This window comes from Calliphora vicina, chromosome 3, assembly GCF_958450345.1.
Source record: "Calliphora vicina chromosome 3, idCalVici1.1, whole genome shotgun sequence".
Taxonomy (NCBI): Eukaryota; Metazoa; Arthropoda; class Insecta; order Diptera; family Calliphoridae; genus Calliphora; species Calliphora vicina.
The window spans coordinates 33,773,072-33,789,763 of NC_088782.1; the positions used below are offsets into that span (position 1 = coordinate 33,773,072).

The following is a 16,692-nucleotide window of genomic DNA, read 5'->3' on the forward strand; positions in this document are numbered from 1 at the left end:
ACTAAAAAACGTTGGTGTTCGTCACCATCTCGTTTCTGAATTGTTTTCGTTTCAGTTGGGTGCGTTGCTGCATAAAACAGAAACGAAATTATTTTCTCAATTTTGGATGTCGCATATTTAAATAGAATTTCATTATTTTTGACAAAATCTATTATTTTTTTCTCTTCCAATAAAGAAAATTTATTTTTTTTATTCATTTTTATTTTCTTTAAATTAGAAATAAAACAAGTAAGAGAGCTATATTCATCTGTGCCGAATCTTATATACCCTTCACCAAATTATACTTCAAAATAAAAATTTTAAATATTTTTAGGTAAACAAAATTTATTTTTTTTTCCAAAGTTGTTTTTTAATTTTTTTTTAAAAAAATTTTTTCGAATAGCTTTTCTAAAATCAATATTTTTTTTTAATATTTCACGAAAAAAAACTTTTGGTGAAAAAAAAATTCGGGTTAAAAAATATTTTTCCGATTTTGACCCACTGTAGGTCCAACTTACTATGGTCTTATATACGTCATTGCAAAGGTCTTTGTAATATCTATCATTAGATATCCATATTGTTTATATTAATAACTTAGTATTCCAGATATAGGTCAATAATCGAGGTTGTCCTGGTTTTTTCCTTATATCTCAGCCATTTGCGGACCGATTTTCGAATTCCGGAGATATTGATGTATGAATCGTGTATGTAAGTTATTTGGGGCTTCGGAAATTTGATTTCAACAGACAGACGGACATGGCTTGATCGACTCCGCCATCTATAAGGATCCAGAATATATATATATATACTTTATAGGGTCGGAAATGAAAAATGTAGAAATTACAAACGGAATGACAAAGGTGAAGGATATAAAAATAATTAAAATAATTTCGTTCCTACAGCACCGAAAACAACCTACTTGAAGTTGTTTTCGTTGCGGCCCCAAATGACGGCTTTTTCGTTACTGATCGGTGCCGTTTCGTTCCCAGTTTTCTGTGCCGATTTCTGAAACGAACTTTTTTTCGGTACAAATGTATGAAATTTTGTTTTCGGTGCCGATTACGGTGTATGCGGAAACGTAGCTTAATAGAATACAACTATCACCGACAGATAGAGATAATAGAATAGAAACCACAACAGTTATGTTAAGTGATTCTTTTATAGCAAAACAATAAGTGGTAATACATGGATTTGGGGACGAGTTATTTTCAGTCACTGGTTTTTAAACAACAACATAATGAAAATTATTGAGTGTATGACCAGCCGAATCGACACCAAAGTCAAAAATCCAAGGCGCTAAGGCAATACTCTGTATTTGGTGGGAGCAAAAGGATCCTATCTATTATGAGCTGCTGAAATCTGGCCAGACCATTACATGAAACCTGTACCGAACGCAACTGATTCGTTTGAAGCAAGCATTTGCCGAAAAACGGCCAGACATGAAACTGTAATATTCCATCATGACAACGCTCGGCCACATGCTGCAATACCTGTTAAAATTATTTATAATGAAGTGGTTGAGAAGTTTTGGCTCATTCGTCTTATTTTTTAGATCTTGCCCCGACCGAATTCTATTTGTTTCTATAGAATCAGAACTTTATCTCTGGTAAAACAGAGTATCCGAAATTATCTTGAATGAATAAATTTATATTGCATAAATGTTTCAAAATAAAAGCCAAACATTTGAAAAACCCCTACATCTTTAAGTTTAAAAAATTCTAAAGTTTTAAATTTGACATTAGGGAGAATCCATATCAAAACGTATAGAAAACTGCTATTTTTGGATTTGACATCTTCGATTTTAATGAAATTTACCACACATATTACGGTTCCAAAGAGTTCCTCAAATCAATGACTATTTCATCGGAGAACCTTTCCATTTCAAAAATATCGCAATTTGAAAATTGAAAAATTGCCTATAACTTTGAAGCTACTCAAAGTCAAACATATTTTTTGATTCCATTTTAAAAGCAAAATTATAAATGGTGTAAATAAAATTGTTTACTTCCAAACGGTTAAAGGTCAATTTTCATAGTATATATTTCAATGTAAAAAATATCAAAGATCGCGGTGTTAAAAAATCAAAAAGAATATGGTATGAGGACACCTAAACTCTCTACTATATTCGTGGAAAAAAAAAATTCGATCTAGACTCGATTAGTTCAGGAGAGTTTAGGTGTCCTCATGCCATGTTCTTTTTGAAATTTTAACACCGCGATCTTTGATATTTTTTACATTGAAATATATACTCCGACTATCGACCTTTAACCTTTTGTAAGTAAACAATTTTATTCACACCATTTTAAGGACAATGGCCCATAATCATAGTCAAACACTAAAGTCGGTTCTTTTTAGAAACAACTATAAAATAAAAACCTCCTTTTAATTATTTTGCAGCTATAGTCAAAATTAAAGAGTGTTTTAAATTGAACCGACTTTAACTGGGTGCCACCTCAAATGTAGAAAATGTTTTCATACAATATACAAAAAAATATAGGCAAGTGGCACCGCTGAACAGCTGACATAGAAAATTAAAAAAAATACAAAAAAGGTAAACAATAAAAGTAACAGCGAAATCTAAAGAAAAAAAAGCAAAATGTGGTGGAAAAATGGAAAAAATAAGATCATAATTAGGATATTTTGGTTCTAATTTTATTGATAACTGCAAAATCTCTGCCAATATCTTGTAACATAAACATTTTTGACTTTTTGTCGAACTTTGTTTACTTTGTGGAGAACAGCTGATGCTGTTGTTAAATGAGTTAAAAATAGCTTCAGCTAGTTTTATATTTACAGTCGACTTTAACGTCAAAAGTATATTTTATCTTGTCTATGGTACACCTAAAGTCCACTCTTAAGTAAAGTCGACTTTATTTCTCTTAAAATATACTTTATTTCTGACTATGATTATGGGCCAATATCTTTGGCTTTAAAATGGAGTCAAAAATTATGATGGTCTTTGAATAGATTCAAAGTTATGGACAATCATGTGTATATAATTTTAGACAATTTTAAAAAAATTTTCAATTTTCAAATCGCGTATTTTTATATCGGAATTAGTTTCCATTGAAATAGTCACTGATATGAGAAATATATTGGATATATTATATGTGTGGTAGATATCATTAAAATCGGAGATGGTAAATCCGACTGCTTATATGAAATTCTTAAGTTTCTTTTATAAATTTTAAATTTTAAAGTCGTTTTTTCTCTATATTCTCCATCCATATAAATTTCACAAGCTATTTTGCATAAAGAAATACAATTTCCTTATATTCCACCTGTGTCCCAGCGTAACATGCAATGTACAATATATGTATGAAGAATAAAAGAGTATATTAAAATTTATGAAAACATGAAATGAACATAATCGTTATCGATTTATTTCAATTGTTAGAAGCACAAGCAAACTGATGTAAAGGAATGTACTAGCATTTATGTGGGTGTCTCTAAAAAAGAAAGTCTGGTTGCTGAATATTATGACAACTTAAGTACCAAGAACAATTCAAAGAAACAAAAAAAAAAAAAAGAAGAAAGATGTACAAACATGGAAATAAAATCCGTCAGAAAACCAGGAAACAAGTTGTAGGTTCTTAACACGAACTACAATATAATCGAAATACACATCTGCTCAAAATAATAGATACACCTAATTGGAAAAAATTTAAATGGCGGTAACATTGAAAATTTCCTCGCAAGCGTTAAGAATACATCATATTATTAAAATTTCTATCTGGCAATGTCATGTCAGTCAAAAATCTGGCAACTATTTGCTTTCATGTTGATTTTTAAAAACGAATTTATTTGAATTACAAAAAATTATTTGCTCATAAAAATAGATACACATCAGTAATTTGTAATTTGTTTATATAAAATTTTTTTTTGTGCAATTTTTTGTTCCTATTTACGTGAAACAGTAAGTATAATTTAAATTTTAGCAACAATTTTATAAAAAATAGGACTCTTTTGAAGAAAATGGGACGAAATCATCATTGTACCGAAGATGAGAAAAAAATTGTTAAAACGATGAGAAATCAAGGAAAATCATTACGGGAAATAGCAAAGAGCATAGGAAGATCTTTACATTTTGTCCAAAATGCTTTATCTAAAAAACAAAAAAGAGAAACTCGCGGTAGACCAAAGAAAACCAGTCCAGAAACAGATAGGCGGATCGTCCTTATGGTTAAAAAAGACCCTTTCATATCATCGAAAGCTATTTCTGCGGAGCTATGTAACGAAATCAGTCCACAAACAGTTCGTCGTCGTCTTTTACAAGCTAAATTGCCGGGAAGAATTGCCAGAAAAGTGCCACTAATGCGCCAAAAAAATATCAAGACAAGATTAGAATTTGCTAAAGAGCACTTACAATGGTACGGGTGTGAAGGCGAAAAAAAATGGAGAAATATTTTATGGAGCGACGAAACAAAAATAAATTTGTTTGGAAACGACTGCCAAAGAAATGTACGCCGACCAAAAGGAAAAGAATTCCACGTTAAATTTACAAAAAAGACGGTAAAACATGGCGGGGGAAACATAATGGTTTGGGGTTGCTTTTCATGGAATGGTGTTGGTCCGATATTCCGAATAGAAGATACCATGAATGCTAGTGGGTATAGAGACATATTGGAAAACGTAATGCTTCCATATGCATCGGAAAATATGCCATTAATATGGACATTCCAGCAGGACAACGACCCAAAACATAGTTCAAGATTAGTTAAAAACTGGTTCTTGGAGAATAACGTACCTGTTTTAAGCTGGCCCAGCCAATCCCCTGATTTAAACCCAATAGAAAACTTGTGGAGTGAATTAAAGATAAGGCTTTCGAAGGAAGTTTTCAAAAATAATGACGATTTATGGGAGAAAACGCAAAACATATGGTACGAGATTCCATTGGAGAAGTGTCAGAACTTGATATCCCGTATGCCCAGAAGAGTGGAGAAAGTTTTACAAAACAAAGGTGGATATACTGGATACTAGCTTTACTTTAATAATAAACTAATTTTTTTAAGATAAAATTTATTAGCTTTTGTTTAATAAGAATTTTTAAAAATGTATCTATTATTATGAGCACCAAATTTTTCGAAATTTAAGAAATTTAATTTACTTTATAATATTTATTATTAATTATGAAATATTTTGTTTTTGTTTTTTACTCTCCTTTTAACTATAAATAAAAATCGACTGAATTTTTTTTATAATTTTACAATATACCATTATTTTTTTTCGTTTTTAAAAAATACATTTTGGTGTATCTATTATTTTGAGCAGATGTGTATATGTACAATATATGAATGTGTACATAACAACAGTAACTTCACAGCTTAAAAGAAACAAGTGATTAAAAATATGAACATAATAATTTGTGCAACATTATCTAAAGTTTTGTATAGAATTTAAAAACTTTAGATTTAAGAAAAGAAATTTAGCACTTCATAAATATTAATTAACCACTGATTCATTTGCTTTTTATACCCTCCACCACCACAAGTGTTGAACGAGGGTATATATAAGTTTGTCATTCCGTGTGTAACATTTAGAAATATTCATCTGAGACCCAACAAAGTATATATTTTCTTGATCCTTATGAAATTCTAAGTCGATTAAGCCATGTCCGTCTGTCTGTCCGTCTGTGTGTTTGTGTAAAACACGCTCACGTCCAAAATATGCAAACAAAATTGGTAGACTTGTAAAAAATAAGTTTATTGTTGTCCTAAGCAGTTTGGTATTGAAAATCAGCAAAATCGGTTCAGTAGAACCAGAGCTATGAACCTAAAAAAAATTTAAAATTTTCACATATTTTTGGTTATTTGTTTAAATATATTTCAGATAATACCATAAAACGTTACACACGTTATTTTTATAATAAAAGGACTAACTCTAGTGAAAATTATAAGAATCGGTTCATGATTTCTCCTAGCCCTCATACAAATTTCTTCCCGAAATATGGTTCTATGGTCTAAAAATGCCTTCAGAATTGCAGTATCCATACAAAAGTTAGCAACAATAAGTTTCGTGCTAAAAGAATTCACAACACTAAATTTTTTGTGGATCGGCCCATATTTGACCATAGCCCCCATATAAAGTTCATTTCCGAAAATCACTTAAATTAGCACAAATATCTTATAATTATCGCTATTAAGTTGAAATTCGTCATAAATACTCCCCATAAATACCAAAATCGCTATATATAATTCTATGATGATCGGCCTATAATTAGTTATTGCTCCCATATATATCAACCTAAAAAATATGTATGCAGGTGGAGGGTATTTAAGATTCGGCAAAGCCGAATATACCGTTCTAACTTGTTTTATTACATATGTTCTACTAATTTTCTTAAGTGATTTAAACCAAAACTTTGATACTTAACATTTTTCTTCATAAAATTAAAATTAATTTGTAATTGCTCCTCTCAAGCTGTGATCCACTGTCTGTACAGATTTAAATGTTCTTACACATGACATTACTTAAAGTTACAACACATGCTCTAAACTTAAAGTCAATAAATTCTAAGGCATGTTCAAAAAAAAAATAAGTTCTATACATTGTGATACCCCAATATGATATTAAACTTACAACTTTGCAAGTGCATAGCATACAGTGGGAGATTTTTTGTAAAAAATGTTGCTAATATTAAATAAAATCCAGGAAAAAGTTGGTAATGACTTGCAATTACTGAATAATATATTGAATGTATAACTTAAAAATGTATTCAAAGTATTGGCCATTGTTAGCTATGACCTTTTCCCATCTTTCTGGAAACATACGGATTCCGAGCCAAAAGAACTGTTCATCTTTTGAGGCGAAGAACGAATCAACCAAATTTCGGATACTCTGTTCTGAAGTGAAGCGTGTCCCAGAGGGAGCATTCTGCATCGATCGAAACAAATAGCAGTCGGATGTGGCAAAGACTGAACTATAACTTCCCAACCACTTCTTTCTAACGTTTTTCGGCCAATGCTCGCTTTAAACGAATATGTTGTGCTCGGTACAGGTTGCCCGTGATGGTCTGGCCAGATTTCAGCAGATCATAATAGAGCATTACCTTATCGCCATGGATATTTGACTTTGGTTTCGATTCGGCTGGTTGGCTGGTCTTTACATACGATCTCTTACGCTTCGGGTTATCATAATGGATACATTTTTTGATCGCCAATTTTTCATCATCAATTTTTCGGTGCAAAAATGATTTTATTTTATAGCGTTCAAGCAGCATTTCAGACATACAAAATAGTCTTTCAAGGTCTCTCGGCTTCAATTCGTATGGTAACCAATTTCCCTGCTTTTGGATGAATCCAAACTATTTGAAATTGCTGCTTGAGTAGCTCCCAATGATTTTGCAAGCACTTGTTGAGTTTCACAACAATCTTCATGGATTAATGCCTCCAATTCTTGTTATTCAAACTTGTTTAGCTGGCCTGGGCGATCTTTGTCTTTTGTTGGCACAAATTTCGACATTTCAATAACTAAGTGAGAATAAATGACACATGCGCAGCCAGCCAGAGGGATGGACGAATGGACATCGTTTAATCGACTCAGAAAGTGATTCTGATCGGTATACTTTAATATTTTGGGCATTACAAACATCAGTACAGACGCATAATACTTGGTGGTGTAGGGTATAAAAATCTATGCTCAAACATGTCATGATCTTTTACGTTGCGTAATCTCAAACGTTGTCTTACGCATTGCAATGCCTACTCGAACAGATCGACATGTTGTGCTGTGTTATGAAGAATGCCTTACTTAACGTGTAATTTGAAGAACACTACAAGACTTAACAAGGTTTTCTGTGAATTTTTGAATGAAACCCGTTTTTTTTTTTGCAAAACAATAATTTAACTCAATACACTTAGTCCAACGTTTCTACAGTTTTTTTATCCCTTCCAAAAAATAGGATTTTCATAGGATCAATAATTTCATCGTTGGAGCTGAAACCACCGAGTTTCTTTAGGTTTGAAAATAGGAAGTAGTCACCAGGGGGCTAAATCGGGAGAATATGGTGAATGAGGTACCAATTCGTAGCCCAATTCAGAGTTTTGCCATTGAGACTACACCCATTCATTATCAAAAACTCATTCACACGCGTCACCCATCTTGCAGACAACTTTCTTAAACCCAGCTGATCATTTAAAATCGAAACCACACTGCCATATGAAATGCCTATGGCATCTACAATCTCACTCACTTTTACTCTTGGGTCGGCCAACACCATAACTTGGATTTTTTCGTCATTTTCGGGTGTACTGACCTCAATTGGCCGTCCGGAAAGTTCAGCGTCATTTGTACTTATACGAATGAAGTAAACCACTTTTTTACTATTGAAATCGATGGTGCAGAGTCCCCATAGAATTAATCGAGCGTTTCCTTGGTTTGATTGAGGGTTTTTTCGGAAAAAAAATGTTTAATGAGCACTCGAAATTCACTTTTTTCCATAGTCTATTAACAGGTGGTACTTGATGGGAACAATGTTGCATTTCATATAACTACGAGGAAATTCGAAAAGTCACGGAAATATTGATACGCCCTCGTACTCTCCATGAAGATAAATTTGAGTCTTATTCACTAAAATCTAAATTCATAGGCTGAAACATTTTCAGCGGGTAACAGCTGTTCGGATCTGGAATTAGAAAATACATCAAAACAATTTAGGCATAGAGCTTGGTAACCAAAATTCAATGTTATTTGGTTATCGATAATCTTCAATTAAAAACGTTTACTATTTAATTTTATTATAATACATTTATGCCCGTTTTCTCAATGTATCGACAAACTGCCTGTTACTAAATGTCGACATAAATTTATTAGGCCGATAAACTGTCCGTTAACAATTTTGTTTTTCTCAATATACCGACAAAAAAGATTATTTTCAGTTGGCAATACCTCTCAAAATAGATGTGAAAGTTGGGAACCCTGCCATCAATTGACAACATGTTTACATAAATCAGCTGTTTAACGTGGCCATCGGCAGTAGGAATCTTTTGAAATATTCATTATCCTCCATGTCTGTCAGGTAGTTAGGCCTGGCATGATAAAATTGTTCAGCATTCACTTGGAACTCATGTTCTTCGTGTTCATCCTCCATCAAATTAATGTTAATTCCTCTATTAAACTTTTTTTTTATAAAATCTATTTAATTTCGTTTACAAAAACACAAACACATACAAACTATGAACAGCAGTCAGCTGATTGAATTTATCTGTACGATAAATAAATAATTGGCAGATGAGGTCGGGTTAGCTTTGCGACAGAATAGAAGCAAATGAGACATTGAGAAAACTAAATTTCTTTAATCTGCAGTTTTTCGTTGGGAAAAAAGATAATCACCTAATGAGAAAACGGCCCTTAAAGGATTATTGTTCCGATTTGCTTTTAAAAGATTATTTGTCCTATTAGAATATACATATATTTGAAAATATTCTTTGTAAAAAGATACCACAAAATAATATGTTTGACATGGCTATCAATTATCGCTTAAATTTTGAATAATATTTAAATAATTCCGCATTTAGCGATCGAAAAGCTCTATTAAATTATTATAAGCAATAAAAGCCAATACCCCAGATGGCGCTTTATCTTTAAATTTAGGAAATGTTTACTTACTACTTATTTAATTCCCAAAATATATAAACTTTGAAGGTAGGTTATAAATACAAAGCATCTGGAACATTAGTCCAATCAATTTAAACCAAAAATTTAATTAATAAACAGAACAAAATGTTTTATATTTTCAAAATATTGTTTATAAAAAAAGTTAAAGTTTATAACCACTACTTTGTTTTGCTAAATTTCCCATTGTGCACACATAATAATCTGGCTGATATGTACGTTCACATAATGTATACAAAGTCTATGTGTACGGAACTACTCAATGGATACTTGGAGAAAATCCGATACACTGTAAATAGCCAATGCAGACATATACTTCTTTTCTCTTCTTCTTTTTTCTAAATACAAATAGTTTAAAGTAGTCGCGCAGCACTTGTATGTAATATATATATTGGAATCTTTTAAGAGTATGTTGTGCTTTTCCTTAAAAAAAAAAATACTACGTAAAAGAAAAAATAATGAAATGACACATTTTTAGTTTTTATTATAACCAGAGCTTTGAATTATTGAATTCAATTTGAGCTTAATTCACTAAAATCTTAATTCGGAATTGAAAAATGTCAGACATTCATTTCATAAAACCATTCCCAAAATCTAATTCTTTAGTTTCTTTCAAATGATTTTATTTAAATACAATTCATTCAATTCAACTATGAATGATTCATAAGGGAATTAAATCATTCATAACAGAATTCATTCACGAAGGAATTAATTCATAACAGAATTCATTCAACCTAATACAAATTGAATTAAACTATTTTTTCTTCATTCAGTTTTGTTTAGCTTTTAATCATTTACAAAATGAATTGAAAACAAATTACTTAATAGTGCATCTACACCTAAGCGAAATCTAATACATATGAGATTTCGAGCAAAATCTAGTTATTTTGACGAGATTTCCCATACAAAATGAAATCTACTTCGTGACTAGATTTTGGGGAAATCTACTCAGTACCAAGTGATGCAACCGTGAATTTCTTAATAATGTACTAAAAAATACAGCACTGCACAAGTAAAATTTGACAGATGCAAATAAAAAAAATAATATAAAAAGTGCGGACAAATTTTTTGCGTTTGAAAAATATGTTCAATGAATGCAAATATGAATAAAAGTTATGTGATACATAGGAAAATACAAATTATAATACTAAAAATTATAATAAAAAGAAAATCTGCAGGTTTTTTTAGTCAGCTGTTTTTGATATTAAATGAAATCTTGCTAAATGTCAAAAAACAGCGGTGTAAACGATATAGATTTTGACAAAGATTTCAATTGAAATCCACTAGATTTCGCTTCGGTGTAAATGCACTATAAGCCTTTTCGTAATAGATTTGAATGGAAGAAAAATTTAATAATTCAATACATTTTGAATTCAAGAAAATTTTAATGATTCAATAAGGAATTAACTCAATAAATAATGCATTCTCAAAGGAATAAATTCAATATATTTGAAGTACAAAGGAATTAAGCCTATGAATTAATTCATTAACGGAATGCTTAAGAAATTTTGATTACAAAAATGTAATTAAGAATTAATTCTTTCGAACCAGTGATTATAACATATGAACAAACTACATATACACAAAGAATCGTATTGAATGTAAAAGTATTTAACAGATTATTTATCTCATTGTTTCACAACAATAATAATAATAACAACAATAATATTTACTTACTCATTTAAAACCATGTGTATCACATCATTCGATAATTATAAATGTTGTATATTTTAATTTAATTCATGCGGTTTTTCTATATATATTTGAGATCAAATGCGATGAATGTGATTTGGTACCTATTATATACATACAGACACACAGAAATATTATAAAATGTTTATAACAGAAATTCTATAAACAAAATGTTAAAAGTTATGATCATAAACGACAATTAAAGTACCCTAATTCCAACAAATATATAAAAATTGCATATTAATATTTGCCAATCTAACTGCCCCTATGGAATAGTTGTTTAAATTCATGCTTAAAAATATATCTCTGCAATCTTAATTAAATACATCCTTATTGTCACATTATTTTTACCTTGGTCCATAACCCCTTGTGTAGCGCAAACAAATTACTATAGACAATGATTTTGTCAATTGCATCTGTGAGCAAATGAGTGTGAATCAATTGAAATTTATACCATGATGACATGAATGGCGTGAGCAAAACTGAATGTTATTATTGTCATCTTTCCATTCCAATTCAGTTATTGTTTTTATTATTATTTAAATAGAACATAAAAAAAATCAGAAAACAAAGACAAATTGTTTACTACAATATAATTTTTGATGAATTCTAAATTGGAAAATTTTTTAGCTTAGGTTTAGCTTCAAATTTCAGTCACCCCACTAAAAATAAGTTTGAGTACATTTCACAAGACCATATCACAAAATTACAAAATAAGTCATTATTTTTATATCCACATTATATTTATCCTCATAAGATTCTAAGACGATCTAGCTATGTCCGTCCGTCTGTCTGCCTGTTGAAAACACGATAGGGCTTAAACGAAAGGAGCTAGCTGTTTGAAAATTTCCACAAATACTCACTGTATGATAAGGTTGGTTTGGTATTGAAAATGGGGAACGGTCCATGATTTCACCTATCCCCCATAAAAATATCCTCCCGGACTACTGTTTGAACAGTCATAAATATGTATATTATGCAGCGATCTTGATAATTATCTCAATAATTCTGTATAATTCTTCTGAACATTAAAATTTCTAAGGATATTAATATTAAGATAAAATAATGATAATAAAAATGTTTCAAATTTGATTAACATTCTGATTTGAAAAAGTTCTCTTCCGAAACGAAAGTTACTTTCAAAATGAAATACACTAATATCCCGGTTTGCGCCCCTAATTGAGCCTGGAGAAACGCGATGCAAATCGAAACGACGCAAAACGAAGCACGATTTTCCATACATTTGTATTGATTTTCATTTAATTGGTTCCTAGATTCATAATTTTTGCTGAAAAAATTGATTTTTCAATACAAACATTTTCATATTAACGACGCAAATCGAAGTACTAACGACGTAACTTCGAAGCCATGCGACGCAAAATGAAACAAAAACGATGCAAATTGAAGCACTAACGACGCAACTTCGAAGCCATGCAACGCAAACTGGAACAAAATCGACGCAACTTCGAAATCACAGAAATTTTAAAAGACGCAACTTCGAAACCGACGCAGAATGAAGCGACGCAAACCGGGGTATTAGTGTATATTAAAAATTAATTGCCCATTTGAAGGGCATAAAAAAATATTGCTCATACCACGCGTAGTTCAAGAAAGAAACCAAGGTCGGCTACTGTTACCTCTAAATTACGCTTTTAGCTTGACAATCGTTACCGAAATAACCAGGGACCGTTACGGTTATAAGTGTTATCAAAAAAGTTATTTTATAACATTTATTTTGTGGCTTTAAAAATAAAAATCCACCTAAAACAGTTATTTTTCAACGTAAAAATAAAAGTTCGCATACAACTCAGAAAATAAAACTCATTTTATATAAATTGACACCTAAAGCTTGCCGCTGGTCAGATCATTATAAATTGTAAAGCCCCTTGCATTGCAATTGAATAATTGTTCATTAAAATAAAATCAAGTGGGATTTTAATTTGTTATTGTTTGATTCCTATTATCAAATTGTTGTTGTTTTTTTTTTCTTAAACAAATAATTACAAATCTGTTTTCTCTGTGTATGTCTGAAGTGCTGCTTGAACGCTATAAAAGAAAATAATTTTTGCACATCATTACTTGTGACGAAAAATAGAACCATTACGATAACCCGAAGCGTCAGAGATCGAAGTCCAGCCAACCAGCCGAATCGATACCAAATCCAAATATCCACGGCGCTAAGGTAATGGTCTGTATTTGGTGGGACCGAAAGGTTCCTATCTATTATGGGCTGCTGAAATCTAGTCAGACCATCAACTGATTCGTTTGAAACGAGCATTGGACGAAAATATGCGGCCAGACATGAAACCGTAATATTCCATCATGACAACGCTAGGCCACATGTTACAATTAGAATGAAGTGGTTGGGAAGTTTTGCCTCCCCCGCTTTATAGTCCAGACCGCGAACCGCCCGACTACTATTTGCTTAGATCGATGCAGAACGTCCCCTCTGGAATACACTTCACTTTGGAACAGAGTATCCGATATTGGCTTGATTCGTTCTTGGCCTCAAAAAATGAGCAGTTCTTTGGCTCAGCATCAATATGTTGCCAGAAAAATGTCGCGTTCTTAAGACATACTCTTTATATGTTGAATTGGGATTTTACTGATGTTTGGCCTAATTTAGTATTAAAAAATTGCCGGAAATTAACCGTTATCTATCTATATAAATAAAAATCAATTGTCGTTCGTTGGTAATTTCATCAGTTGAGAACGGACGAACCGATTTAGACAATTTTTTTTAAAATGATCTTTTGAAATTAATCTAAAATCGGAAAACGTCTACACCGATTTGGCTAACTTTTTGTTTAAATATTCGTAGTTATCCAATTTAAGTTTTTACTGAAGGAAAAATTGACCACGCCCACTTTTTTCGATTTATCTAAAATCGGAAAACGACTATTTGGATAATTTGTTTTTAAATGGTCGTAGTAAAATACGCAAGGAAAATTTACCACGCCCACTTTGTTTCGATATATCTAAAATCGCAGAACGCCTGGACCGATTTGACTATTTTTTTTTTAAATGTTGGCAATAGTCCACAAAATTTTTTTACGCACGATCTGTGATCACTCATATTTCTGAACAAAAATAGATTTTTTATATAAAAACTAAAAAAATATCTAAAATCGCTAATATCTTGGCCAATAAGCGTTTAATCAAGAAAAGGAGCTCGATCTGTGATCACTCATATTTGTGAACAAAAATCGATTTTTTAAATACAAACTCACAATATCTCAAATCTCTAATAACTTCGCAAATAAGCGTTTAATCAAGAAAAGCAGCTCGATCTGTGATCACTCATATTTGTGAACAAAAATCGATTTTTTAAATACAAACTCACAATATCTCAAATCTCTAATAACTTCGCAAATAAGCGTTTAATCAAGAAAAGCAGCTCGATCTGTGATCACTCATATTTCGAAAAAAAAATCGATTTTTTATATAAAAACTCAAAATATCTAAATTCGGTAAGTACTTATATAAAAACTCAAAATATGTACATTGATTTTTACATGTATGCTGTTGTTGCTTGGACAGGACAAAGTCTGTCGGGTCAGCTAGTTTTTAATATTTCCCAAGAATGAAAAAAGTTGGGAAAATTAGGAACTCTAGTTTGGAAACAAAATCACTCAAGTTAAAAATAGGTTTTTGTAACATAATACATGATTCAGACAACCAGTTTTACCTGAATTGGACTCTAGAGATATGAGTCTGGAAGTATAATAAACAACAAGAAACTTCTTATACAAAATAACAATTTTATTAAATATACATACTTATATTATTACCTACTATAGCATCTCAAATGGTGTAGGGTAAAGCCTTGTCCTGCCTAACCGATCATACTTTCTTACTTGTTCTATTTAGCATTTTTTATTATCACTTTCTTCTGCCTCCATTCTAATCTAATATATTGGTCTAATTCTATGTGGATTATTTTCTAAATAACGTTTAAAATGTTCTCCATAATCTGGTACATTATCTTTTCTCAATGAAGTTAAATCATTTGAAATTCCATTGTAACGTAAATTCGTATTAGTGGCATAAAATTGTTGTGGCTCCTGTTGTTGTTGGGGCTCCAGTAGCTGATGTTGTTGCTGTTGATTATTCCAAGATACGATGTCTGGTTGTGTAGTGTGTTTTGATTCAGGTATGGCATCAATTTGATGTCTAAAATCTCTATGATAAACAATATTATGGTTATTGTTGTTGTTATAATCAAACTGGGTAGTACGAGTATTTTGTGGGCTATAAACTGGCGGTGGTAGTGCTTTCGAATTCCTATGTAGAGATGGCAATAACATGCTACTTGTAGTAGTAGAACGTTGTTGGTACAATGTTGGTGGAATATTTGCTGTTGATGACGACTGCTGTTGTTGTTGTTGAATGTCATCCTCAACTACTATGGGTGGACCAGACCATAGTTGTGTGGGTTGAGGTGGCTGCATCTGTTGCTGATATGGTGGAGTGTAATAATAACGATACAATTGTTGATAATTAGAATTTCCTTGTAGATTTTGCTGAGATTGTCTATAAACAGTGTAATCATTGGTGGCAGGTTGTGGTGCATTGTTTTTGTAGTCATCATTATCACTATTTGTGGCATGTAACAGGTGAGGTTGATTACTTGCATATGGATTATAGTTTACAGTTCCGCCATAGTGGAAATAGTTGAATATTAATAAAAACACACATAAATGCCAGTTTATCTAATAATAAAGAAAAGGAAAATGATTTAAATTGCAAAATATTAATTTGATTAAAATTTAAATTATGCAAAATTTGTATAATATGTAATAACTTACCTTAATCAACATGTTGTTTTAATGAATTTTATTTGAAAACTACAAAAATTAACTTATTGACATCACTATTTATATAAAGAAATTTAAACAAAAAAAAAACTAAAAATTTTAATTTAGAACCTTGTTAATGAGAGGTGTCGCTCGCTCAGTCCCATCCATTCGTTTCCATGTGGCTGAGAAATCTCTCGTTTGCACAAAACCTCACGTTTTTCCCTGAACTCAAAATTTATTTGAATTATTTCATATGGAAAAATAATTACGATTTATGTTAATTTTTACTTTTTGTTGTTGTTGTTTTATTATTATTGTTGAAGTCATCTTTTAGTAAACATTAATAGGTTTAAGTGAATAAATAAACAAATTTGTTACTTACAGATACTATTTTTGTAGTGAACATCTAACGCACAAATTGTTTTTTATTATTTATTTATGTATGTAATTTAATACTCTTAATTTGTCAAATCACGTAATTTTCACCTCTGATAATCTCAAACACGTCTCTCTCAGTTTGTTGGCTTAAGTAAATTTTCACATCCTCATATTCTAATTTGTTTTTATTTAATTCTGAGTTTATGTAAAATTCTTAAAGTTTAATTTCTCA

The 16,692-nt window shown here is 31.1% G+C and overlaps 2 protein-coding genes across 2 annotated transcripts in view; one reads left to right on the forward strand and one right to left on the reverse strand.

Moving 5' to 3' along the window:
- LOC135954623 (CYFIP-related Rac1 interactor B) overlaps positions 1 to 16,692 on the forward strand; it is a 69,740-nt gene that overhangs the window by 48,743 nt on the left and 4,305 nt on the right. The gene's annotated exons all lie outside the window — the stretch shown is intronic.
- On the reverse strand, positions 15,089 to 16,187 carry LOC135955138 (vacuolar protein-sorting-associated protein 36-like). The gene is made up of 2 exons (XM_065505445.1): positions 16,092 to 16,187; positions 15,089 to 15,995 (listed from the first exon to the last, which is right to left on the reverse strand). The coding sequence occupies exons 1-2, from the start codon at positions 16,101 to 16,103 to the stop codon at positions 15,192 to 15,194; spliced, it is 816 nt and encodes a 271-aa protein (XP_065361517.1). The 5' UTR covers positions 16,104 to 16,187; the 3' UTR covers positions 15,089 to 15,191.